The following is a 25317-nucleotide window of genomic DNA, read 5'->3' as shown; positions in this document are numbered from 1 at the left end:
ACTGCGACCTCCATTTTCCTCTAAAAATCGAGTTAAAGGTCCCCGTTTCATTTTGTCTTGTGCCAAAGGACTCCTATTGTTCCTGTCAATTGTTTCAAGCTGTTCCACTGACCAACAGGTGGCGACAATGAGCCATGAAAATGTAATGCACCACCAACAGGCCAGAAAACAGAAAGTTCTAGCTTTAAACATGCATGTAAACAATACATAATCAGTGTTGGAAGTGTTTTATAATGAGGCGAATTGATTCAAAATGTTTGTGAGGTGTCATTGATACCCATAATGCCTTGTGTCAAACAAAAACATAACTTTGTTTACATACCTTTAATTCAGTTTGCATTAAGGTTGGCCTGAACCTCGATTAGTTGTCAGGAAAAAAAAAAAAAGGGAGGGACAAAAAGAAACACAATTCCTTTAAAAAGAAGAAATTTAAAAAAAAAAAAAAGAAATTTAGATGATTCAACAGAAGGGAAGAGAGACCTGCAAGGTTTCCTGTAGCGTCCCAATTAACACCTGATTCATGTTTTATTGCTGTAGAGGTTTTGAATTTCAGGTGTCTAAATTAGCTCATACAGAGATGGTGTAGCGGATCAAGACGTGTCAGCATCAGATTCCAGCAGCAGCGGCAGTGATCACCTGTGGCCTGAAACGATGTGTAACCGGCTCCGTTTACACGAGGTACTTGGATGGTTTGGCATTTCTCCAAGGTCACATACTTCTGATGCACGAAACCAAACACACTCCTGCGGAAAGAAACACGCACAGCCCGCTCTCATCCTGAACAGAGACAAACCAGACGGGCATTTGGGCTTTTATTTCTTGTTATTCAGGCAAAAAACTACTGTACTTAAGTACAATTTTGAGGTACTTTTTGATGCGCCGTACTACGTTTAAACAGGAAATATCTTTATTGTGTCCGCCAATGTATTTTATCTGGCAGATTTTAACATGAAGATTTGACACAAGTTATAATACAAGAATCTTTCAAACGAGATTAAACCAGCAGTTTTTCAGCCTGTTTGTCTTTTACAGCAATACTTAACATTTTGCTGCAAATACTTTTACTCACGTATGAGTTTTCGTGCAGGATTTTTTTTCCTGGTAATGGAGTATTATTTTTTTTTTTTTACTTTGCTGCATTGTAAGTTTCATGTAAGTGAAGGATCTGAACAGTTTTCACTACTCACATCCTTGCTGGTGGTTAACAGATGATTCATGTGTGAATCATCGGCACAGCTTGCTTAATGTTTTAATCACTGTTTTTTAATGTTTTAATCACTGTTTTTAATGTTTTAATCACTGTTTTTAATGTTGTTTTTTTTGCCTCCTGTTTTGATGCTTTTAATGGTTTTATGTGAAGCACTTTGAATTGCCTTGTTGTTGAAATGTGCTGCATGAATAAACTTGCCTATAGTGTCATTTCACCGCACTGCAAACATACGATATTAATTTATATTAATATATATATATTATTTCGGCAGCGAAAACTAGTTGCAAAATACAACTGCAAATGAAGGCGCCTGTCCTCCGCAGTTTGTCCTTGGACTGGAGCAGATGCCGTGTTTTTATGAACGGCTGCTGCTGCACGGTGAGGTGGAAAAAAACCGGAGCTTACAAAAAGGGGGAGGAGCAACGGCGGCACGCAAAGACGACAAGCGGAGAGGAGGGGGGGGGGGGAGGAAGAGGAGGAGGAGGAGGAGAGCACCCAGAGAGAGGCACACCGTCGTCCTGCGTCCACACTTCATCTGCCACGGGCGCGATTGAACACATCGGACCGCGCTGGATATTTATTTACTCACTAGATCCGGCTGCCGATGTTTTTGTCGTCCCCCCCCCCCCCCCCCACCGCGCGGGGTTTAATAGCTCGGTCGGCTAACTCTGGCTACATGGCCAGCTTAGCGCAGTCAAAAGCTAACAGCCGTTAGCTCACCCGGCGAAGTGAAGAGCAGAGCGGAGCGAAGGGGGGGGAGGGAGGAGAGGGGCAGGAATGGACAGAGGCCCCCCGGGGAGCCGCTTCAGAACAAACGACGTCTGACCCGACGGAAACCAGTCCGGCTTTCTGTGTCTCTCTGAATCACCGGTAAGCACCAGTTACGAGATTTATTTTATTATTTATTTATGTGAAGTTGACAGAAATGTCTTTCTTTGTTTTGTTTTGTTTTTTTATTTTTTTTTTTAAAGTTAGCGTTAGCTTGCGGGCTAGTTTCAGTTAGCCCGCCCGGTCTTGATGGAAGCTAAAGTAGGAATTTATTTTTTTATTTTTATTTTTTATTTATTTTTTTTAAACTTGAAACGTTTATTTTCTAGTAACACCGCTACAACCGTTTCCTATTAAAGACATAAAAGCAACGACCAAAACAAACTGAAAACAAACCAGGAGAGAAAAAGTGTCCAAAAAACAAAACAAGACAAGACAGAAAAGGGACAATTACGTCCACTCTCATAAAAACAGTCCCCCCCTCCCCTCCCCTCCACGATTCGTTTGGACATGAGTATATGTGACCGGACAGAGACAAGACTGCTGAGTGGTGTGTTTCTAAAGTGTCCGCTGAAATCTCTTAATTATAATAATAATAATAATAACAATAATAATAATACACTGAACGTCTTGTTTTGATGTGTCTTTGAAGTGGCTGGCAGATCCCGTGAAGCATGACGGTAACTATGCGAGTTAGCTGTTTAGATACGTGGTGTTTAGACCGAGAAGGGACACTGTGTGTGTGTGTGTGTGTGTGTGTGTGTGTGTGTGTGTGTGTGTGTGTGTCCTGCCCCGGTTATTATTAGTCTGCCTCCCCCCCCCCCTCTGTAAGTAGTGTGCTTGGACTTCAGCTCACACCCTTCCTTTGCAGAAAGTGTTCCCATCTCAGCAGAGCAGGAGTTTACAGACATGTAGCAGCACGCTGAGCAAGGCGTGTACTTCTGCTTTTAAACACCCAGGAGTAAACAGAATTTCTGGTTGTTGTTGTTTTTTTTTTTATACACACTTTGTTTGGTTCATGAAATCACGAACCCCGCACTTTTATTTAATCTTCTACTCTCAAGTCTCAGCCTGCTCATCGTGTAATGTGCTGTTTACATTTTAAAAGAATGAACAGCGCCTGCCTTTTTTTTTTTTTTTTTGTTGTTGTTTTTGTTTTTTTGTAGCTGTGACGGCAGCTAAACTCAGCTCGGTTGTATCCCCAGTAGTTTGCAGTGAGTAGCCGTTGCAGTGGTACTCTTGTGTGATAAATGAGCGGGAAAATGCTGCATCCATTGATCAGCGAGCGCCTCGGCCACGGCTCGGGAGACCTCCCTTCCACAGCCCGTCACACACACACACACACACACACACACACACACACACACACACACACACACACACACACACACACAGATGCACGCAGATGTTCACCTGGCGTCATTCCACCCGTCAGCCAAAACACACCTTTCCTTAACCGTCCACCAAATCTCTTGTTGTAGGCTTAGATGCGGCTTTAATGCCGTGATGTCGGCAGAAGCGTAGTCACGACTTTGTCACAACATTCATCACGCAGCGAATTAATCCACAGACTGACAGCATTTTTAATAAATATATAGATATATATATCTATATATTAAAAAAAAAAAAAGATTGCTCTTACAGATTCCTGTGAAGATCCAAAACTGAAGCATTTACAACTGACTGCCAAAAATATTCTTTGGCATGACACCTTGACAATCTCATAAAATGGACAATGAACACGCACCCGTGTCGCTCCGTGTCTTTTTTAACTTGAGAGCCACAGAAACACAAGAAATAAAATCACCTGGGCAGAACGAATAACATCAAAAATATGAATGTAATCAATTTAAAAACATAACTGCAGCTGTCTGTCTCTTATTTAAACACTTTCATTTGTCCTTATTTTTGTTTAAACACATTACAAACGATCACACTTAAACTGGCTTTCACACCAAGACTGAATCAAAGGCATCGTGACAACTCAGCTTTCTTTCTAAAAAAAAAAACACCGGTGATATTGTTTTTTTTCTTCTCTCTGATTGTTTTGTTCTCCTTTCTGTTCAGGTTGTCGGTGTCGCTGTATTCCCCATCATGGTGCAGAAGTACCAGTCGCCCGTGCGGGTGTACAAGCATCCCTTTGAGCTGGTGATGGCGGTAAGTGTCTTTTTTACCTGTGCTCGCAGTCCGCCGTCTTCCCACATGAATACCGCATGCCGTTTGATGCAGAGTTACGCAATACCGGCGGGTGGGCGCTTCAAAGGTCGCCCTCCGAAGGTAGTCGTGAAATGATGTACCTCGCATGTGAAAATGCTGTTTCTGATCTCAGTCCTGCTGCTAATGCCTTTAATCATGCAGACTTGAAGCTGATCATTCTTAGAATTATTTCGGCCTCTCTCGCGATCCGTGTCTCTCTGAAACGACCCAACTCCCTCCTGCTTCCTGTCATCTGGAGGTTTGAGACCCGTTCGTTGCCCGCCGAGGTGTGGACGCACTTGTGCTGTAGACGTGCACGCTCGGCGTCTGGCATATACGGCGCGGCCGTGCCGTTATGTCGAACGAGCGGTCCATTTGCGGCGTAAAAAAATTCAGAGCCTCGCATTGGTGGTTTTTAGCGAGGGACAGACGGAGGATTTGCACCTTTATTATCTTATTGCTTCCTGTATGCTGCTGTAGCGAAAAAATTTCCCCCCTTGGGGATTAATAAAGTAACTACCTAACCTACCCTAACCTAACCTTCCTTTTTGCACTTTGAAATGCCCTTTTCGGTAGCCTATGTTTTTCCGTCCCTAAATTTTTGACTTGTAAAGTAAACTATATTAAAGTAAAGTTCATATATAAATATATTAAAGTAGGTCAGCTGGCAACATACTCCAGCAGCCAGCAAACCTTCCGAGCTCCTGTAATGTCTTTTCCTGGTGTAATGTCATGACGACACTGATCCTTTTAAAACGACGACAGAATCCATTTTTCTCCATTTTTTAAACCTCTGTTTCATTTCAGTGAGATGAGTTTTATTGTTTAAGAATAAGCATCACACTGCACTCCGGACTGTAATCACACGGTTGGATGGATGGTTTACTCGGCAGTGTTTTGACCTCAGCTGCTGTTTCTGTCTGTAATATGGTATCGGTGCATGCCGGCAGACTCGCGCTCTGATTATACAACCGTCAGTTTTCAGCCCTTCACCAGTCTAAAGATGATTTATCTGTCTGATTGATTCCTGCGTGGAAATGAACGCTGAAAGTTAGTTGGTCGTGTTACTTCCCCTCTAACAACCCCGTCCTGTGTTGGTTTTCGTGGGCCGGGCTCCAAACAGGTGCCGTTTTCTTTAAATGGAAATCAGCTTTCTGTTCTGGCACGAAGGAGGATGCAGGGAAGATTAAATCTCTTTAGCCCTGGCTGGATTGAGCAGCAGGCAAACGGATGACTATAAATAGGGGGCTGGTACCTACACCTGGGTCTGCACATGCAGCCAAAGGGGGGTGAGGAGGGTGTCGTCAATAATAATTGCAAGGCAGACCTGCCTGATTTGTAAACTGGAGATGACCGACCTCGTGGCCTTTTTGTACACGGCACAGGCTTACTGGTGGGGGGGGGGGGAACAAACAAACAAACGGGGGCAGTAGCCGATAATGTGGAGACAGAAAAATACGTGTTGGTTGACATAATGGTGAAAAATACAAAATGCTCAGAATCTGTCGTTACCGAGTGAAAAGTGACGCGTTTGAGTCCTTTTGAAGCGGAGTTCGGTTCCCTTGTCCTTTCTTGCCACTTCTCTCTGCAGCGAGTGTTTTTGCAGACACCGCAGTAATGGTGCGTCACAACACTTGCCGGCTCGTTATCATAAACCCCCCCCCCCCCCCGTGAAACCTCTCACTTCCTCTACAGCGGGTCTGTCGCCACTGCAGCACAGCAGCGACGCAACACCCTGGGTGTGTGGGGAAACTTACCGTGAAACACTGACAACATCGCTCACAAGGATCTGCTGCTACGTGTCAAGGGGTACATTTAAGCGTGTGCGTGTATAAGGGCGATATATTCTGCAGGCCTCAGCATAATGCAGGGTGGCTTCAAAAATTATGAGCGTCGCTGTGTCGGACTCGGGCTTTATTATTCCTCCCTCTCTGTCTGAGGCTCCTGAAATATTTGCCAGCAGAAGCTTCTCCCTTTCGTCTGCTGGCCGGCAGATTATATTTGACATTTCGCTTTGAGGAATTCGGTGTTCCCTTTACACTTGACTCCGCTGTTCGGATACTGTCGCTTCTTTGAAATACCAATTGGCTCATTTGAGGCTAAATTGCAGGGCCTCTACATTCCTCCGTCAGCAGCCTTTTTCAAATGCATTCCTGCAGTCTGGATGAAATACGGCCGCCGCACCCCGGAGGAGCCACCCTGTTCACCGACGGGTGCCATCAAGGTTTTCCAACCTCTGGCTTAACACTGCCGTGCCCTGGGGTGTACTGTTGCATGAGTCACGCTTGGATCGCCGAGGCCCTTCGGCCGTTTGTGTTCTGCAGCAGTTATTGTACCCACTTTGAACGGTGTTCTCTGTGTTTTCCATTTGTTGACAGCTTTTTGTCAGTTTTGGCTCTCTTGTTCACAGCTTGGCAGTTGAGAGTTCAGTTTGATGCTTTGACTGCAGCAGTTTATAACCTACCTGCTTGAGAATTTGTTTTTCTTTTGTTTTATCAATGTCTGAGGTCATTAGGTTTGTTTTGTAAAAAAACTAATTACCCAATTATAAATCCACCCTAAATAATAAATCAGTCTTAATAGGATCTCGTGTATTGTTGGGTGTTGTCGCTTTAGTTGTTTTGATTGGATTTGTGGGCATTGTGTAGCCATAATGATTAAGAACTATTCCAAGCGGTGACCGGCAGTCACCCGTCGGTTTGTTAACGGCCGTTACGAAGCCTACAGTTCAGATTTTGTTCCGTCGCCATCTTTGCTAGTTCGGAGCGGTTTGGAGCAGGACGTGACCATATTTGGACGAGCTGGGGGGGGAGGAGCGAGCGGTGGATCTGCCCGATATGATTCAAATATTCATGACCAGACTAGACTTGACATGTACTTCAAGATACTGCCGATGTACCTACCAGACTAAAACACCACAGCAACTTCAGTATGTCCCCGAATAAGAGACTCTGAACTTCCTTTTCTTTAAAGTTACCTCACTCGTTTACACTCTCATCTGTCTGAAAGTTTTGTGCCCGCAACAGCTGACTGGGTTTGTTTGACCCGCACGAAAAATATCAACGTGCGCTAGTGTTGATCTTGAGAGCCTCCTTGTTGCTCCACAAAGTTGGGCTTTTAAAATTTGTATTTATTTATTTTGGTGGTGGAGTTCGGAATATCAGAGAAGAGAGGAAACACATCAGCAGTTTGTTATTTGAAAAAGTCATCCTCAACCACAAGCGGCCCCCTTGTTGCTGCAGCCGCTTCTCAATAACAGGAAATGTCGTCGCTGCCGTTATCGCAGCGGTCCAGTCTCGGAGCCTCAAGTCTGTCCTCGGGGAGTCACGGGGGAAATGTCAAAAAGCCCAACACAATACCCCGCTCGCTTGTTGCTGTACGCCCGCAGGGACGGCTGCTTCCAGAACACATCCACAGATGAAGAATGCCTTCGGTGGCTCACGAGAGGAATAAAAACACAGGCGGTGGGTGGAATAGTAAATAACCACCCAGCTGATGCTGTCGGAGTTGAGCTTAAAACACAGCGACTCTCCCTCTGCTCCCAGTTTAATATGCATTCTGCAGAGAGAGGGGGTGTTAAGTGAATCCAAGCCTGTTGTTAGCCCGTCCTGCTCCATGGAAACGTATGGGCCTGTGGCTAATCCATGAGGACAAAGCGCTCCGGTCCTGCCCCGGTCCCACGAAGGGTTCCCGAAGGGCAAGGAACAGGATGTGCGGCGTTACTTTGAATGCCCGTTGGACTGGTAGGCACCATCAACGACAGGGGACTTTTCCTTTTCGGTCATGAAGCTCTCGCTTTTATCGTGCTCATAAAAGCGTTAAAGAAATACAGCCGAGTAACGAAAGAGCAGAAAATAAAATGATTCCCCCCCCCCCCCAAAAAAAATGAGAAAACGGAGCAGGAATAAAGAGAGGACCGAAGGGAGGAGGAGAAGGAGGCGGCGAGGCCGAGCGACCCAGACTGTGCTAGCTACTTATTAGGCTAAACTTTTCCTGCAAATACAGCAGCCTCCGGGCTAAAACGGTGCGACTGCTGATTCTTTGAATTTCCGTGTTGACCGCTCTGCGAGGCCGACACGGTTTGTTCTGAGTGACGTCGAAGGTGAACGTTTACACTGCAAACATTTTCTTCTCAGACACAAACAAACAAATGTGTGTACTGGAACCTGTTGTTTGCTGTAAAACGAGCTGTTTGCATAGACTGTATATAAAAGGGGACGTAGCTTCCTGGTATGACAATTGAAGCCAATGCAGGAGTGCGATACCACCGAGGGCCATTAGGGGTCGTCTCAAACGACTCTCTCTCGCTCCATAGACTCTCATTCAACTTCTCTCATGAAATACAAAGTCAAGCCATTTTTTTTTTTCTTTTCCCCCACAAGTCGATATGATTTGATTCTAATCCGCAATTTTCCGATCAGTGTTTTGGTGGTTGTTCTGAAAATAATTTCAGAATTATTTAGATGTTAGGCCTCAAAGAGTGGTATGTTTGGGGGGGGGGGGGGGGCGTGTCTGGTTTGATTGACAGGTCGAGGGTGCAGCCAGGTTCCTGCTATACGTTGGCGGCTTCCCAATCGGATGGAATTCGATCCGCCGCTCGCTCCTCCCCAGCTCGTCCAAATACGGTCACGTCTGGCTGCAAGATGGCAAGATGGCGACGGCTGTAATACCGAAGTCAAAGCTTCAAAAAAATGGCAGTTCACAAAACGGACGGGTCACATGATGGTTGGTCGCCGCTTGGCTGCTCCCCAAACGCTCGTCGACGAGGCAAACAACGTTTCAGTGAACGTGTTGTTTGATTGTCTGGCTCGGTTTATTTTGTACAAGATGTTTCCGAGGATGAATAAAACAGGACGAGCGGCACAATTTGAACAAAAGTCGTCCGGATCAGCTGATTTCTGATCTGGCGGACACCCGTGACAGCTCATCTCTGAACTCGTTGTTCCCGTGCTTTCTGCATCCTCGGCTCCGCGCCAGGTGAATACACATCACCAGCTCCGCGTCCGATTCCCGCCCTCGCTGCTCGGCCCTGCTTCGCTCCTGCGTTTGGTTTTCTGTTTCTCAGAAACCGGTTCGTGTGTCGTCTGCCGACGGGTTCAGGTGAGATGAGACTACGGGGGAATATTCGAGTCGGCCTGACCTCCCCCGTCATTCGAAGCAGAAATAAAAACATCTACTCGGGTCACCGTTTCGTTTCACTTGTTGGTTAGATGACGGCACCAAAAACCCGGCGGGTCAAGACGGCACGTGTTTCGTTGTTGTGTTCTTCTCAATATATGGGTCGGTTTTCCAAATGCCGACTCTGCAACACATCGTCTTGTGCGGCCGCGCCAAAGGTTTCTAAACGTGGCCGATCCTGCCGTCTCTCTCTCTGCGTCTGGCCCGGCTCATCCCTGCCAGAGTGACGTCCCGTCCCATCACGTCCTGACCCACTTACGGGCCAGGTCTGGTGTAAGCCTTTTGCAGCCCGGTTCTGCGGCGCAGAAGCATCCTGGGCTTTACTGCCGTCGTCTTAATCCGTCTTTGAGCTGCTGTGACGGCCCGTGTCCTCGTCACCTAATGGGCTCGCATGCGAGGGGAACCTACTTACACAAGCAGAGGTTCTCCTCCGCGTCGGCCAGAGAAACCGGGCCGGTTTCATCATTTTATGTCACGCCGACACTTTTTCATTGAAAAATTAGGGCACGGACAAAAGGACTGAAACCTGATTACGCCGCTTTCCTTTCACGAGGGAGATACGACATCAAGAAAGAAACGTACGAGAGCCTGCTTTAATGAAATGCTTGCTTTTATCAGGAGCTTTTCTTTTTCTCTTTTTTTTTTTCCCCCCGGCATCGCCGCCCGTCTGTTCTGATCCAGAGTTTCCATCCGCTGAATCGGCCCGTCGGAGGTTTTTTTTTTTTTTTTTTCCTGCAGCGTGTAATTCACTCACTCCGCCAGACGACGTTCGCCAAAAACAATGAAGAGCTACGATGAAGAGCAGCTTTATCGTCCGCCGTGCCGCATCCTCAAACGACATTCACAGAGGAGGCGGTGCGGCCGCCCCCCCCCGCCCCCCCACCCCCCTCCACGTGACTCCGGGAGAGCCTATGAGGAAAAATTCCCCGGAGCCCGATTTCATTCACGGATCGCCGTGACGTTCATTCATCCGCCCTCCTCTCCTGCTGCAAGGTCGCGGGTTTGCTGCCCGAGCAGCCCCCACCCACCCTCACCCTCACCCTCCCCCTCCCCCCCCCCCCCACCCTTGCTTCCCTTCTGCGAGACACAGATGAATGTGTGTGCGCACATGCTCTTACACAATGACCCTTTGGCGTGTTCGTACTCCAATCATCCTCCAGTGTGGCAGCGGAGAGTGACTCAGAACTGTGCGGCAGCCGCGTGACGCAAGGACAGCGTGTACGGTTTACTCCGACAAGCCTCTCCACGCGTGTTTCCGATTTGGTCTGAAACGTGCATTTCGATAAAATGTTTATCAAAGCTCGGGTGTTAAAAATGTTATTAAAAGAAAAGAAATTAAAAAAAATAAAATAAAATAAAAAAAAAATGGCAGAAACGTCTCATCTTCCCGTAGACGCCGTCGTCTTTCTCCAACATCCACCCGCTGCCGTCTCAACCTTTCCGAGGAGAAATCAATCGCTCGAGACGCCTCGTCAGCGTTTACCGAAATCGTTAAGAGGTTCAATCTCAGGAAACGGAAGAGCTGAATGAGTCGTGGGCTGAATGAGCGACGGCAGCCGTGAATATGATGCGCCAGCACTTCTCTCTTTCCCTTACTGTAAAGCCGCGGGTGAATGACGCTCCAGTTTCCTGCAACTCCCCAAACGGTTCGAATCCGGAGCGGATCGTCTTGATTTCTTGTTTTTTTTTTGAAAGACGTGCTGTGCTCACAATCACTTTCCTTTACGAACACTTTTCTTGCACCATGAATGGCAGCATCAGAAAAACGTCAAAAATAAATAATTTGTGGGAAACATCACCCCGGCGTTTAACTGTAACGCTATAAAGGTTGATGGTTGACATATGCAGTGTGCGTGTCGCGTACGTGTTTCACAGATGTAGTCGTCATGGTGATCAAAAATAAGATTTTTTAAGGCTGTCATTTTTCTGAATAAACAGATTCCACGCAGGATTAGGATTTGATAATATAATATTGTGACTCCCTTAACAATGATTTCTCAGAATCTTTTTTTTTTTTTTTTTTTTATTTTTTTTACCCATTATTTATTTATTAATTTTTTTCTTTAAATGAGCTGACGGAGCTTCCTTTTGACACGGTTACGTCTCCGTTCGACCTTACGCCGGGCAGAAACGTCTACATCTGAGCATTTCTATTGTCTTACTTGCGCGGACCCTTTTTTTTTGTTTTGATAGCTGACAGATGGCCCGTCCGGCTGCTCTCTATTCCCTGCTGCGCGCACACACACACACACACACACACACACACACACACACACACACACACCCACACACACACACACACACACCCACCCAATCATGCGTGCACAAACCCAGCATCACGGTTCAGGACGTAGCTCGGCCCACCAAAATATTTTGGGACTTTATAAAAGGTCTGTGTTCTTGGCAGATTGTACCCCACCCACCCCCTCCTCACCCTCCTCATCCTCCTCTTCCTCCTCCCTCCATGTTGGTAGTTCCAGGCCGTGCTGCCATTTACAATGCACACTGTAGCAGTGAGATCACTGGCACTTAGAGAAGTGGGCGGTATGGCACGCACACACACACACACACACACACACACACACACACACACACACACACACACACACACACACACACACACACACACACACACCAAAGGCTCTATTGTTATATCTCTTCAATCCAGAGCTTGTTCTCCCTCCTACTCCTCATTAATCTACACCTAAAAGCCGGGGAGTGTTTCTGACCTGATTGCCGGGAAAGAAATTAGTCTCCGTCGGTTTATGAGCACTTTTGATATGCGGCGACGAACCTCCTCCTTATCCTGCGACCTGTTCATTTCACTCCTTTTTAGAATAGCAAATACTACATTTAGCGCTGTACAAACAGGGGAATATTAGCACCGAGTCAACACAAGGAGGCCGCACGCACGGCATCCACGTCGCGTCAGAAGCGCCGACGCTGTTGAACCGGTTGGCCCAGCTTTGGAAAATGAGGACGTGGAAGCTCCTGGTGCACTGCAGGATATTTGTCCCCAGAGTGGTTTCACCTACTTCGGCTCATGTTCAAGCGCCGAGCCTGCACGCATACATTCACAAGGAAGGTAACATGAGTCAGGCCGAAACCCGTCTCGCTAAAAAAAAAAAAAATAATAATAACCTAATCGGCCCAACCTGCTCGTGCTCTAAAATACAGAGTACAATAGTTTCAATTAATCATATTCGAACTGGTTCCTCCCTCAAGTGAACTTACAGAGAATTATTTTTGTTCTTTCGTTTAGCTGTTTGTTGAATGAGGACAGCCTGTGCAGAAAAATGTTAAGTTTAAATAAATTGCTTGTGTTTGTTTATTCAAATGCCTTATTTCCTTGGGATGTACTGTGAGGGGGGGAAAAAAACAACAAAAAAACAAGCTCAGTGTTTTAAAAGAAGCTTTAAAAATTTGCATCTCTACACAGCTTATATATTCAGTATTCTTAAAGGCACAGTCACAAAGATTACTACCGGTGAAAGCGCCGAAATCACAACCAACACAGAGGCTTTTGGTTTTTGTGTTGCAAAAAAAAAAAAAAAAAGGTTTCTGGAGAAACGGTCTTAATCAAATCAAGGAAAGGAATTACAGAATGAGGAATTATCCCTTCTCATGTCTTAGTTTCATGAGTAAACCACCTAATGTTCTTCCTTCTTCCTGATCATTACTCATTCCCTTGATACTCAACCCCTCCCTGCCAGTTATTATGGATAAAGATATCCAAGTAACCTCAACACTGGTGTTTGTATTTCCACACTTCCCTGTGTGTGCGCACGCGAGTCAGACGAAACCCAGAATGGATAAGCGACCTCCTCCAGAACTTTCCTCCTTCCGTCCTTATTAACGACCCAGTTTGAGTTTATAGCTCTCTGAAATGAAGCCAGGAGGAATTTTATAATTGCTCCGTACCTCATTCTCCGTCGCCTACGCTTACCTCACAGTCTTTAAAAAATTTAAAAAAAAATTTAAAAAAACGCCAGCGAGTTCTCGGGGACCTTTTTATTTCTCTGAAATGTGTGTCTGCTGTAACTCGTGAACTGAACTTTGGCCTCGTGCTGGTGTGCGGTAACAGCCGGGGGACGGGGACGGGGACGGGGACGGATCCCTAATCCGGTAACCCTCTTTAAAATGTTCCCGTAACCCCGACAGTCCATTAGGCAGCATCCTCGAATCGGACGCGACGCAGCCGGTCCAGTTAATTCTCGGCACGCGCTAAATATGTGAACGGGTCCGGTGTCCGACCTCGACCCCTGGGATGATGACGTCCCCCCCCCCCCCCCCCCCCCCCCCCCCCCCCCCCCCCCCCCCTCCCGAGTGGCCCGAGGCGGTGGGCTAATGATTTTTTTTTGCCATCAAACGCGGGCTAGCTGACGTCACCCATCTGCCAGCGGGCCTCACTCAAAGGCAGGTTCTGTTGCGATATTCGTAGCCCGACAGTCGGCTCCTTCGTGGGACTCTGAAATGACGGAAGGAAAGTTTTTAGTGTCTCGGGAAGTTTGTTTGGAAATACAGGCGTAGTTTACGTTGTACGCACTATGAATAGAAAAAAAAAAAACCTACAAGCGTTTCTTAAACAAACAGTTCTTTCTCCTTCTCCTCGTGAATTTCCTCCGAGGCAGCACAGACGCTCCTCCGGGTTATTTTTTTTTTTTGTGTTCGTCGGTGTGTTTTGACATCATCTGTAAGCCGTCCTCGTCACTTATCTTAATCTTAACCCCCCCACCCCACCCCGACCAAAATGTTCCCATTTTCCCCAGCCGGCCTGATAAAAATAGCCAAAGCTGACCTCTGAGCGGCCGTCGTTTTCTATTACACAACCATTTTCATAAGCTCCAGAGACGTGACACCGCTACCGAGGAAGCGTTCCCTGATAAGCGTCGGTCCCCCCCCCCCCCCCCCCCCCCCCCCCCCCCCGGGGGGGAGGCCAACGGGTCGAGGATTTACGTCTCACCATCACATCGACCCGGGCGTCACCTTCAGGATTGGCTTGATGAGCAAATGTCGTTTAGCCAGGGTGCGACATGTAATTAAGTTCTTTTAAAGCCTTCGGTGCCGTCCAACAACAAAAAAAAAACAAAAACGACAGGAGTCCTCCTGGGCTGCGGTCGGCGTGAAAAGCAGCGTAAAACTCGACCCCCCCCCCCCTACCCCCCAGAAACCTTAAATGCCGCGTCAGCTCACTCCTCCAGCGACCGCCAGGTCCTTCTGGTTGATACGAACAGCTGGGAACCGAAAGACGCGTCGCATTACAGCCGTCACAACAGTTTTGCCTTCGGGTGAGGGAGTCTTCCGACTTCATATCCAACTATTTTTGGGTTGGGTAGTAAATGTCAGTGCCAACAATAAGACGCCACTTCGGCGTCTCCCAACATCTTTCGGCACCTTCGCTTGCAGCTGGCAGATGAAAGTGATGCGGCTCCTTTATACTGAAGGTTTTCCAGCTGTATTTTCTCTCGAATCTTAAAAGCGGGTCAACTGCTGCCTCGCCTCCACGCAAACTCACACCAGCTCTTACTTGTTGTTGGTTCGGCAAGAATGTCAGTAATGTGTTAATCTTGAAAGCGAAAATCATAGGCAGCAGTTACTGTGTTTGTTGACTCTCCACAAATGATCTCAGGATTAATTTGTGGCTTGGTTTTATGATTTTTTTTTTTAAATTTCTTCTCTTGGTTGGTTAATTAAACATGAAAATTGTGAGAAAAAAAAAAAGCCCCATTGCAGGTTCCCAGATCTGAAGATTTTTTTTATTTATTTTACAGTGCTATAAAACAGATAACGTTTCTCCTACAATAAATTCTAACTATGAATTTATAATCAAATCTTTTTTTTTTTTTTTTTCTTTAACTGACTCCCTTTCCTGAATTTTCTTGGCCTGTGCTGGCAGATATGTACAGTTAGTTTTGGGTTTTTTTCTATGCCACATCTTCAGGTCTGATACCGCCTGCCAGCGCTCTTGTTTTCTTGCCCAGTCGTGCGTTTCACACGTATACATGCTCCAACCAGCCCTTTGGAGCCTTAAAGTGTTTTGTGTATCCCCTCGGATCTCCTGGATTTCCTGAGCGAAATGGGTTTTATTTTTCAGGACCCGCGTCCGTGTCCTCGTTGCTTTTTATCCACCGTTTCCTCGGCATGCGGGAAGGAATGAAGTAATCACGTATTGTTTTAATATTTTCTCTCATTCGGCCCTGGAAAGCACATAAAATCTCCAGCCAAAATTCCAGGGAACGTTACTCACGGCTTGGCCGCGCGAGGTGTGTCCGAACATATCCCGTCGCCACGGAGACGGGAAGACGATGTTCTCACGCATGCACTGGTGTTTCGGCTCGTTTGGAAACTTGGAAAGATTTTATTTTTGACGTTGTTGTTGTTGTTGTGTGCTAATACATCCCATCAAAAGAGTTGTGGTGAAGGGCAAATGAACACTCACTGTGGTGGAGTTCGGTTATCACATCTGTTTGTGTTGACGTGTCATCGGTGGCCGCCGCTTCTTCCAGTGGCTGAAAAAAAAAAAAAAAAAAGCATCTTTACAGTCAACGTCAGCTTTTCTCTAAATCGGCGCGGAAGAGGTTAAAATATCGAAAAAGACGTCTGAACGGAGTCCTCCCAGCGTTGCACGCTTCCACGCTGTTTGCCACCATTAAACAGTGGGTCAATATAGACATGGGTAATCATCTGGATAACTGCCAGAGGACCTGAATATTTACTCGGCGTCGGCACGCTCCCGTCGCGCCTGCAGAACCTGACGTGGGACTGAACGAGGTGCTTTTCTACAAAAGAGAAATGTGTGCGTGTGTCGTATCCTGTTGGAGGCGAGCCGACACATCCCGGACCAGCTGCATTGTTTACGTTTGTTGGCCCAAAGTAAACAGCCCATTAAAATGCTGCTGTGCGACAAGATAGGTTGTATAATAGTTATTTATGAGCTTCAATCCTGCAGTTTATTAACGGTAAATCGGTTTTATTCGCAATGTTGTACGTTAGTCGGGTTTGATTTGATTTGGTTTTCGTGTATTAAGGAAGAAATAACAGCAACGTGGCCTCAGGTTCCCCTTTTACAGGAATAAGCGGATATCACGGCCTTCCTGCTTCCTGTTTTTCGACACCGAAACACTGTGGTTATTTTCAGCGCCGCAAGAGGCAGTTAAAAGCTGATTGTTCAGGTCTTTCCTTGTTTCTTTTCGCGGTTCACTGTGATTTCCACGTACCGCACGTTGGAGTGAAAACAAGTGGCGTCTTTGAACACTCGTTGTTGACGTGCGGTTGTTGGTTTTTTTTTTTTTTTTTAACGGGAGAAACTGATGTTTACCGTCGGCGCCGTTGTGCTGACGGCAGCACAAAGCCCTCACGCCCTGTGTTCCAGAGCATCGGGGCTGAAAAACAGAGCTCAGCATTCACCGGGTCAGTGGACCGTGGGCAGCTGAGTGGACGTCCTGGCAAGCGAGATGCCAGGAGGGCTGCTGAACCCCCACCGACACAACAACCAAAAAAAAACAAAAACAACGGTCGCTCGCTGCTCAACATACTAAACAGTCCTGAATGTGTTTTTTTTTTATATCTTTTTTTTTTATTTTGTCCAAATGAGTCATAAGGCTGTGCTACAAGCGGCTCTGGATCATTCGCATTTCAGAACCCATCTTCCGTCGTCACGGGTTTCACGGCAGCTAAAAGACACGTCGGTCGTCGAACACAGCTCTTTTGTCAGAAACATTCAGCCGACTCCAACGGCCCCAAAAATGCCCGCGTGATCCTAAAACTCTCGCCGACGACGAAGCAGTGAATTTGCGTCGTCGTGTTTTTGTCTTTCTACACGCCCGTCTCTTTCGCTTCCTCTTTCATTCTCCGATGTGCTCGCCGACTTCTAGATAAATACCTTCATCATATCCCGCAGAGTTAAATCTGAGGAGAAGGTTTCACAACAAGCTATTGAAAACGAGAAAAAAAAAAACCACCCTGTTGTTGGTGGACCGCGTGACTATCTCTGTGTTATGACTAATTTTGGACCGTCTCCAGCACCGGTTATCATAAGCATCTCTCCCGTTTGCCGTTGACCTCTCCGTCTGGCTTGCTGTTTAGACTTGCCGGTTACACAACCGCCGCCGATCAGATTTGAGACGGGGGAGGGCGGGTGGAGGGGGAGGGGGGGGGGGGCAGTGGCGACAGAAAAATGAAGAAATATCCGCCGCTGCTGAGGCATTGTGTCGGCTGGGCCCTGTTGCGCAAGAGCCGCCCGGGCCTCTGCACTACAGCTGAGGTCGCCGGGGTTTTGCATTTCCAGTGCACATATTCTAGAGACCTCAGAGAGACCTCGTTGTGCGTCGGCGCCCTTTTGTCGCAAAGTAATTAAAAAAAAAAAAAAAAAAAAAAGTGCTTCGGAGCTCGAGTGAGAAGTTTAAGTTGAAGCAGCTTTTGTTTGGCCTCTAACTCGCTTTCTCTTCCCGCCTCTTTAAATTCTTCAGTGCCTCACAGCTCAGTGCCTGAATTCTTAAAAGAGTATGTGATGTGCACCGGAGCCGAATTTATCCCGAGCCTTTCAGTCATGTTTGATGACATCAGATGTCTTTCTCTTTACAAATATTTTCCCAAATGCTGAAAATCTTTGAGGCCTGCGTAAAGAATGTCACGGCAGGAAAGCGGTGGAGACGACTTTCACGCTCTGAAAACACACACACAAAAAAAGAATTCAACCGGCTTCTTCATTATACTGAAGACACAATATCCCCACCTCTAATAAAGGCCGAGCGCCGCCATCGCTACCCTCCTCCCCTCCCTAAGGAAAGAACAGAAACACTAACAACCTTCCTCTTCATTCTTTCAGGCTTACGAGCGCCGCTTCCCCACCTGTCACCTCATCCCCATGTTCGTGGCGAGTGACGTGGTGGACGATGAGACCAGCGAGGACGGATCCACCAACAGGATCGAGCGCCGCTGTGCGCTGGACGTGGACGCCCCGCGCCTCCTCAAAAGGGTGAGTTGGACCTCAGATTTTGATATTGCGATTTTTACCTACTTCCCGTCATATCTTTTCTTATCAAAAATAGGCAACATGATAGAAAATAAAAGCATACGTACACTGGAAACTTATTTACATTAAGGCAAAAAAAAAGAAAGAAAAAGGAAACAATCTATTCAAGGAATTTCTTTTTTCTTTTTCAAAAGAAGTAAATAGTTTTAAATGGTAAATTACTTTTTCCAGAAGTAAATAGTGCAAAATATAGTAAATGGTATCAAACAAAATGAGGGCCACAAAAGGTAGCTGTTTTTTTTTTTTTCCTTCCAGAAAAAAAACACTAAAAAGTAAAACCCTTCTACAAACAAAACAGACAGTATCAGTTTAAAAAATAAATAAATAAATTAAAAAAAAATCATTGAGTGTCAAGTATACGTAAAACTGGACATAGCTTTGGGGTTTGATAAGTGAATCCAATGTTGAAGCGCTTTAAAGTGCAATACCACCAAGGGCCACTAGGGGTTGGCTCCAAAACAAAAGTCTCCGGTTCCATCGACTCCCATTCAACTTCTCTCATCAAATACAAAGTCAATAAAAAAAATTTCCACAAGTCGTTTGGTCTCATTTGCTAAAGTCGCTCTTTCTTAATAGTTTTCTGGGTGTCCATCTGAAAATAATCATAATAAATAATATCCAGACAAGACGGTGACTTGCAAATAATCAATTGTTTCCAGTCTGTTTTCTCAGGAAAAAAAACAGAAACAAATTCTCCACTTGTTTTTCACCGGCTAAATAAAAGCTTTTAATGATTTTGCATTTTGCTAATTTGCAGCTGCAGGATTAAATCATGAAACTGCAACCTCACAATGGACGCTGTCGTCCCGTGTCCGTTTCGTTTCTTGCGGTTCACAGATCGCCGGCGTCGACTACGTCTACTTCAGCCAGAAGAACACGCTGAACCGTAAGGAGAGGACCCTGCACATCGATTCCCACAACGAGACCTTCTCCAACCGGGTCATCATCCACGAGACCTGCTGCTACTCGGTCAGTGAATCGCCGGCCCGACCCCGGCGGGTCCACGCGGTAATGTGGTGTTGTGGATGACCAAAGTTGTCATGTCGGCGGGATGAATAGTCCAGCGTGCAGGATGGGATTTTTTTAAAAAAATATATAAATTACATTTGTTTAGAGCAACAACAACAACAAAAACTAAGCACACAAGAACCAAAAAAACCACAAAAAAAACAAGACTTCCTGTCTGCAGCCAATCAGGGAGGCAGCAAATATCACTCCCGAGTTAATGAGGTCAAGCACATCGCATTAGCCTCCAACCAACTCCGGCGCTAATTTTAGGTTGGAGGCCGCACAGTGGTTCTTAGTGTGTTTGCTTTAGCACGCCGTGCCGACGGTAACCGGGACGGACAGCTCCGTCAGACTGAGCTAATGGACCCGGCTGCGTGGTGAAATGTCTCGGTGGTCACGGGTAACGAAGCCGCCGGCAGAAAACGTCACACTCCTGACTTCTAATGGAAATTAAGCACGTCGGAGCCTGAATTCAAATGGATTTATTTATTTATTTTTTCTGTCTTAGAATAAACATAAAATACACCGAAATGAATGTGAAAATGCTTTTATGATTCATCCTCAGCACCACCTCCGCAGATCCTCCTCGTAATCAGTTCATAGACCGACAGAGAGAAGAACTGTCCTCGAACGCCTCGCTGCAGGAACACGCGTGTCCCGTGTGTTTGACCGCCGAACTGTTCGTGTGTAAAAACGCTGGCTGATTTTACATTTACAACCCTGACGCACTCCCGCAGTGTGACAATTACTCTCGGCGTGCGTCATCGTTTTACAGAAGCTGGGTGTGTGGTTACCATAGCAACATGGCCCTCTTGGCCTCCCTCCGTGTGTGTGTGTGTGTGTGTGTGTGTGTGTGTACAGTATGTAATAAGATAAAGTGTGTGTCGCCGCAGGTCCACCCGGAGAACGAGGACTGGACATGTTTCGAGCAGACCGCCAGCCTGGACATCAAGTCCTTCTTCGGCTTCGAGAGCACGGTGGAAAAGATTGCTATGAAGCAGTATGCCAGCAGTATCAAAAAGGTGTGTGTGTGTGTGTGTGTGTGTGTGTATATATATATATAATTATACATCCCCCCCCCCTCCCACCTCCCCCCTCACAGCATTATAATGGCCGCAGCATTGATCATACAGGAGAGAGATCGATGTGTTCTGTGAAGTTGGATGTTTGTGCGGTGTGAGTCAGTCCATCTCGGGCCGTAATTGCATAAATACGATTACATAAACTGCGAGAGGGGACAGGGGTCTTCTGTTACGGACCCGCTGAGTCATCTGTATTGGCTTCGGGACGGATGTGCTTTTGTTCATTTTGTTCTTTCTCTCAGTTTTTTTTTTTTTTATCACCCGAGATGTGAAGTGGATATTCAGGGTCTCGAGCTTTTCCTTGTTTCGAGTGAATTACAAGAACAAAACTCTTTATGGGAGATTGTCAGCGAGAAAGTCAACGCCGCGGGCGAAACCAAACTATCAGTCGAGAAGATGGCAAGATATTAGGCAAAAAGAATGGCTTAATCACAAAATGTACGTGCTATTACGTATCTAAATGTGTGTATTTGCGTAGAAATGTTTACAAAAAACGCAAAATGGACACCGTGTGTTAAACTGCACATCTGAAACACGCGATCCTCCCCACACGTCGTCAGTAAATCAGCTGGGACGAGTTTTTTTGGTTTTTTTGTTTTGTTTTTGTTTTTGCGGGTGATGTGAAGTTTGCGCGGGATTTTTCCGAACCTGCGGTAAATCGGGCCGTTCACTCGTCTCTTCTCCACCCGCGTCCCTCGCAGGGAAAAGAAATCATCGAGTTCTACCTGAAGGAGCTGGAGGACGAGGGCATCACTCACGTGCCCCGCTGGACTCCCTCCTCCCTCTCCCTGCCCCCACCCCGGCCCACCAGCCTCTCCACCAGCCCGCCCGTCCTCCCCAAACTCGCCGTCACGCCCCCCGTCTCCATCCCGCCGGCCGCCGACGTGAAGGACGGCGCCGCGCAGGACGGCGCCACGCAGGACGCCGGCGGAGGCGGCGCGCTGCCGCCGGACAGCCTGACGGACATCCTGACCGGGACGCCTGAAGGTCGGTTCCTACCTGCACTCCTTTCATATCACAGAGACAAATTAATCTTTGAAGGTAAAGGCTGCTAAACCGTAGAAAATGATAGATGGTCGAGTTATGAATGAAAGAAATACACGAGTTGACAAAATAACAATGAAAGATGAGCTCTTTTTTTTTATTTTATTTTTTTATCTCTACCTAAATTGACATGGGTGTCTCTATGGATATAATTTAAATTGACATTATCGAGTAACAGAGTTATAAAAACCAAATGAATTTGCTCCTAAAGACACTTGGACCCAGTGAGAGTCGTTGTTCCATAAATTGCGTCTGAATGACCTGTTTGTCAGATCTTTTTAAAGATGAATGTCAGCTGATTGTCTGTTTTAAATGAATCTTGGTGGCTTAAAGTAAGTCTTGACATTAATAATAATAATTGTAACAATAAAAAAAAAAAAATTCTATGGCGCTTTTCAAGATACTCAAAGACACTTTACGGGTTAAAATGATCAAAGCAACACAATAAAAGTCTAAATCACACAACAGTCACATTTTAACTGGAATATTACTTGGAAGTTTGTATTTAGTTTTTATGTGATTTTAACAGCTGAGTTTCTTGAAGTGACGGAGAAGATGATGGGTGAAAAAAAACTTTCGGAAAAGTTGTGGAGAATAAGGATATATTGAAGAATAATTAAGGGTGAAAAGCTTATTGATAAGAATAAGAATTATACATTTGGTCACTTTTGTACTGACAGTCAACATGTTCTCTGCAGCTCAAGTTATAGTCAGTTATTTTTTTAGTGTTATTTTTCTTAAGTGAGAGCTCTTACATTATGATTTTATAACCGAGACAGATTGTTTCCTTTAAAACATTTTGCTTAAGCAGCAAAAAAAACAAACTGAGTTGGCAACTTTAATCAATGACTGAAAAAGTAGTTTCATCTCCAAATGTGACTGAAGAAAATATGTAGGACACGTTTGTTTAAAATCATTCATATAAGTGAGGAGTTATAGTGGCCGAGAATGAACCCCACATTGTAGCTGTGCTTTATGAAAATGGCTGCTCAACATCTTAATAAATTATTACTTTAATAATTTAAATACTGTGTCAAAGTGTCAACGTAACAGCCTCGGGCTTCCTTCCAAAAACCAAGAATGAAATCTGAATTTTAAGGGAATCAGAAATACAATATCTACATTTTTGGGGGTATCAATAAATGTGTTTTCCAAGTTGATTTACGGTTCAACACTTTTTACCTTGCGCTGCCGCGTCGAACGGATCTTTTTCTGTTTTTTTTGCGTCGCAGACAAACTGGATGCAGACTACATCAAGCGTTACCTTGGCGACCTGACGCCGCTGCAGGAGAGCTGTCTGATCCGACTCCGCAAGTGGCTTCAGGAGACGCACAAGGGAAAGGTAACGCACTGGTTGTCGGCGTTCGTAGGAAATGGCGTAAAACCAGAATAGTATTTTGAAGTACGATGACGGGAGGACGGGTTTAAAAGACTCCCGGTGAATTTTTTTTTTTAGCACCAGTAGTCGGCACTGTAACTTATTCATAAATCATCTCTGTCTTAACCCTCCCCAACTCTCCGTCCAGATCCCGAAAGACGAGCACATCCTGCGTTTCCTGAGAGCCAGGGACTTCAACATGGACAAGGCGCGGGAGATCCTGTGCCAGTCTCTGACCTGGAGGAAGCAGCACCAGGTGGACTACCTGCTGGAGACCTGGAGCTCGCCTCAGGTCCTGCAGGACTTCTACACCGGCGGCTGGCACCACCACGACAGAGGTACGCGCATGTCTCGACTCATGTAGGTCATCTCGAAGCGGTCCGCTAAACAGAGGAGGATGTGTTGCAGAGTCAAGTTACACACACGCGCACGCACACACACACACACACACACACACACACACACACACACACACACACACACACACACACACACATTCTTCCTTTGGGCGAGTGCTTTGGATTCTTTGTGCTGTCAGAGCAGAACAGTGCAAATCACATTTGGCCTTTTTAACGTCAGAGTGCATTTAATAATGCTTTTCTTTTAAAATGGTTTCGTATCGGGTGGACAGAATGTGATTAGCACGCCTCAGTGCACACAGGTGCTTATTGTCCGACGGCAAACCGCGCGGACCGTTTTATTCAACACGAAATCTTCTGGAGTGTCAATGTTTTTCTTCTTCCATCAGACGGTCGTCCCTTGTACATCCTGAGGCTGGGCCAGATGGACACTAAAGGACTGGTCCGCGCTCTGGGGGAGGAGTCTCTGCTCAGACACGTACGTAACGCGAGCTGCAGCACACTACAGGTTCCGGTGCAGGGGGAAAGAGTTTGTAGGTCAGGCCGGCTCCGGTTGGATTACAGGTGTTGGTAATTAACGTGTCAACAGCAGGATGTTACACAGCACGCCCCGTGTATAAATAGTGTTTATTTTTTATGTTGGACTCTTGAGTGGAAATCCACAGACCGTCTATAAAAGTGGACGTAACTCCACAATGAGGTCGTTTCAGAAGTGAAACCGCAGTACCACCGAGTGCCACTAGAGGTCGGCTCCAAAAAGCCTACGGCTCCACAGACTCCCATTCAACTTCTGCCATTAAATACAAAGTCAATGCATTTTTTTCCGCGAGTTATCTCGGTGTTGAGAGGCAGGAAATGTAAAAAAAAAATGGCTTTCGTGTGTCATTTCAGGTGCTGTCGATCAACGAGGAGGGACTGAGACGCTGCGAGGAGAACACCAAGGTGTTTGGTCGGCCCATCAGGTAAAACCTCCAGCACAGATCAATCAATAAAGGGCTTTAATATGCACTTCAGGTTTTTTTTTTTTATATGAAGCTCAGATTCCAACAGACTCTGATTTAAGCATCTGAAAAATGTGGATTGCTGCTTTTCTCTGTTTTTATCATGTGAAAAATCGAATATGAAATCGAATATGAAAGAGACGTCCTGACAATTAATTTTTTTTTTTTAATTTTTTTTTTAGAAACAAATATTTATGATGATGAAAACAGTCGTCAGTTTCTGAGCTAAGTTTACATTGAAAGTTTAGTAAAAGCTTTAAATGTGGTTGTAGGTTTAATGGGGACAAAGGATGAAAAAAATAAGCAACATTAGTCCTTTCTCTCTTCTCGGAAGCTTAAAAGCATGCAAGCAGGTGCGCGCGCACACACACACACACACACACACACACACACACACACACACACACACACACACACACACACACACAGCAGCACGAGTGAGTCCAGAGGAGAAATTATCCCCCCTTGAATGGAAAGAAGGCACGAGGCTTGTCTCTGAGTGCTCCCATTCAGATGGTGATGGGAAGGAGGGGGAGGGGGGGGGGAGCGAGCGAGGAAGGGGGCGAGGAGGGAGCGAGGAAGGGGGCGAGGGAGGGGAGACGGTATCTGTCATCCGTCATCCGTCAGCCCTCTCATACAGAAGGAGATAAGAGCTGCACGGGATGTCATGTGACCTCGGAGTGGCTGCGACATCCGAGCCCGATTAAGATGGAGGGAAAGAAGGACGGATGTGGAAGCGACGGAGGGATTCGGAATTAGCTTCATCACTTAAGCTGCACTTCAGGGTGGCAGGTGTTAAGTGGCGAGAACGTTGCAGCCCCGCTCTGCGAGTGTGAAAAGCGCGAGTTTATCCGCAACGCTAATCCGCTCACTTCCCCCTCTAAAGCTGCTGGACGTGTCTGGTGGATCTGGAAGGGCTGAACATGCGGCACCTGTGGCGGCCGGGGGTCAAGGCGCTGCTGAGGATCATCGAGGTGGTGGAGGCCAACTACCCGGAGACTCTGGGACGGCTGCTCATCCTGAGGGCGCCGAGGGTCTTCCCCGTCCTCTGGACGCTGG

General features: G+C 46.3%; 1 protein-coding gene across 3 annotated transcripts in view; it reads left to right on the top strand.

Annotated features, from left to right (window-relative positions):
* The first annotated feature begins 1698 nt into the window (after positions 1–1698).
* Positions 1699–25317, top strand: part of LOC138209685 (SEC14-like protein 1) — a 31496-nt gene continuing 7877 nt past the window's right edge. For 2 of the 3 annotated variants that reach the window (XM_069168439.1, XM_069168438.1), the window contains exons 1-11: positions 1700–2080; positions 4046–4135; positions 18180–18329; positions 19224–19355; positions 20288–20416; positions 21178–21463; positions 22753–22862; positions 23047–23236; positions 23647–23735; positions 24149–24219; positions 25145–25316. In XM_069168439.1, the coding sequence (XP_069024540.1) occupies positions 4073–4135; positions 18180–18329; positions 19224–19355; positions 20288–20416; positions 21178–21463; positions 22753–22862; positions 23047–23236; positions 23647–23735; positions 24149–24219; positions 25145–25316 (1392 nt within the window). In that variant the 5' untranslated portion in view covers positions 1700–2080; positions 4046–4072. Of the gene's footprint in view, positions 2081–4045; positions 4136–18179; positions 18330–19223; positions 19356–20287; positions 20417–21177; positions 21464–22752; positions 22863–23046; positions 23237–23646; positions 23736–24148; positions 24220–25144; position 25317 lie in introns of all 3 variants that reach the window. The other variant, XM_069168440.1, reaches the window with a different exon arrangement.

This window comes from Embiotoca jacksoni, unplaced genomic scaffold (assembly GCF_022577435.1).
Source record: "Embiotoca jacksoni isolate LCO1_2020_lvr unplaced genomic scaffold, fEmbJac1.0.p SCAF_4, whole genome shotgun sequence".
NCBI lineage: Eukaryota > Metazoa > Chordata > Actinopteri > Embiotocidae > Embiotoca > Embiotoca jacksoni.
The sequence above is the reverse complement of the archived record's forward strand: the minus strand, read 5'-3'. Positions and strand labels throughout refer to the sequence as shown.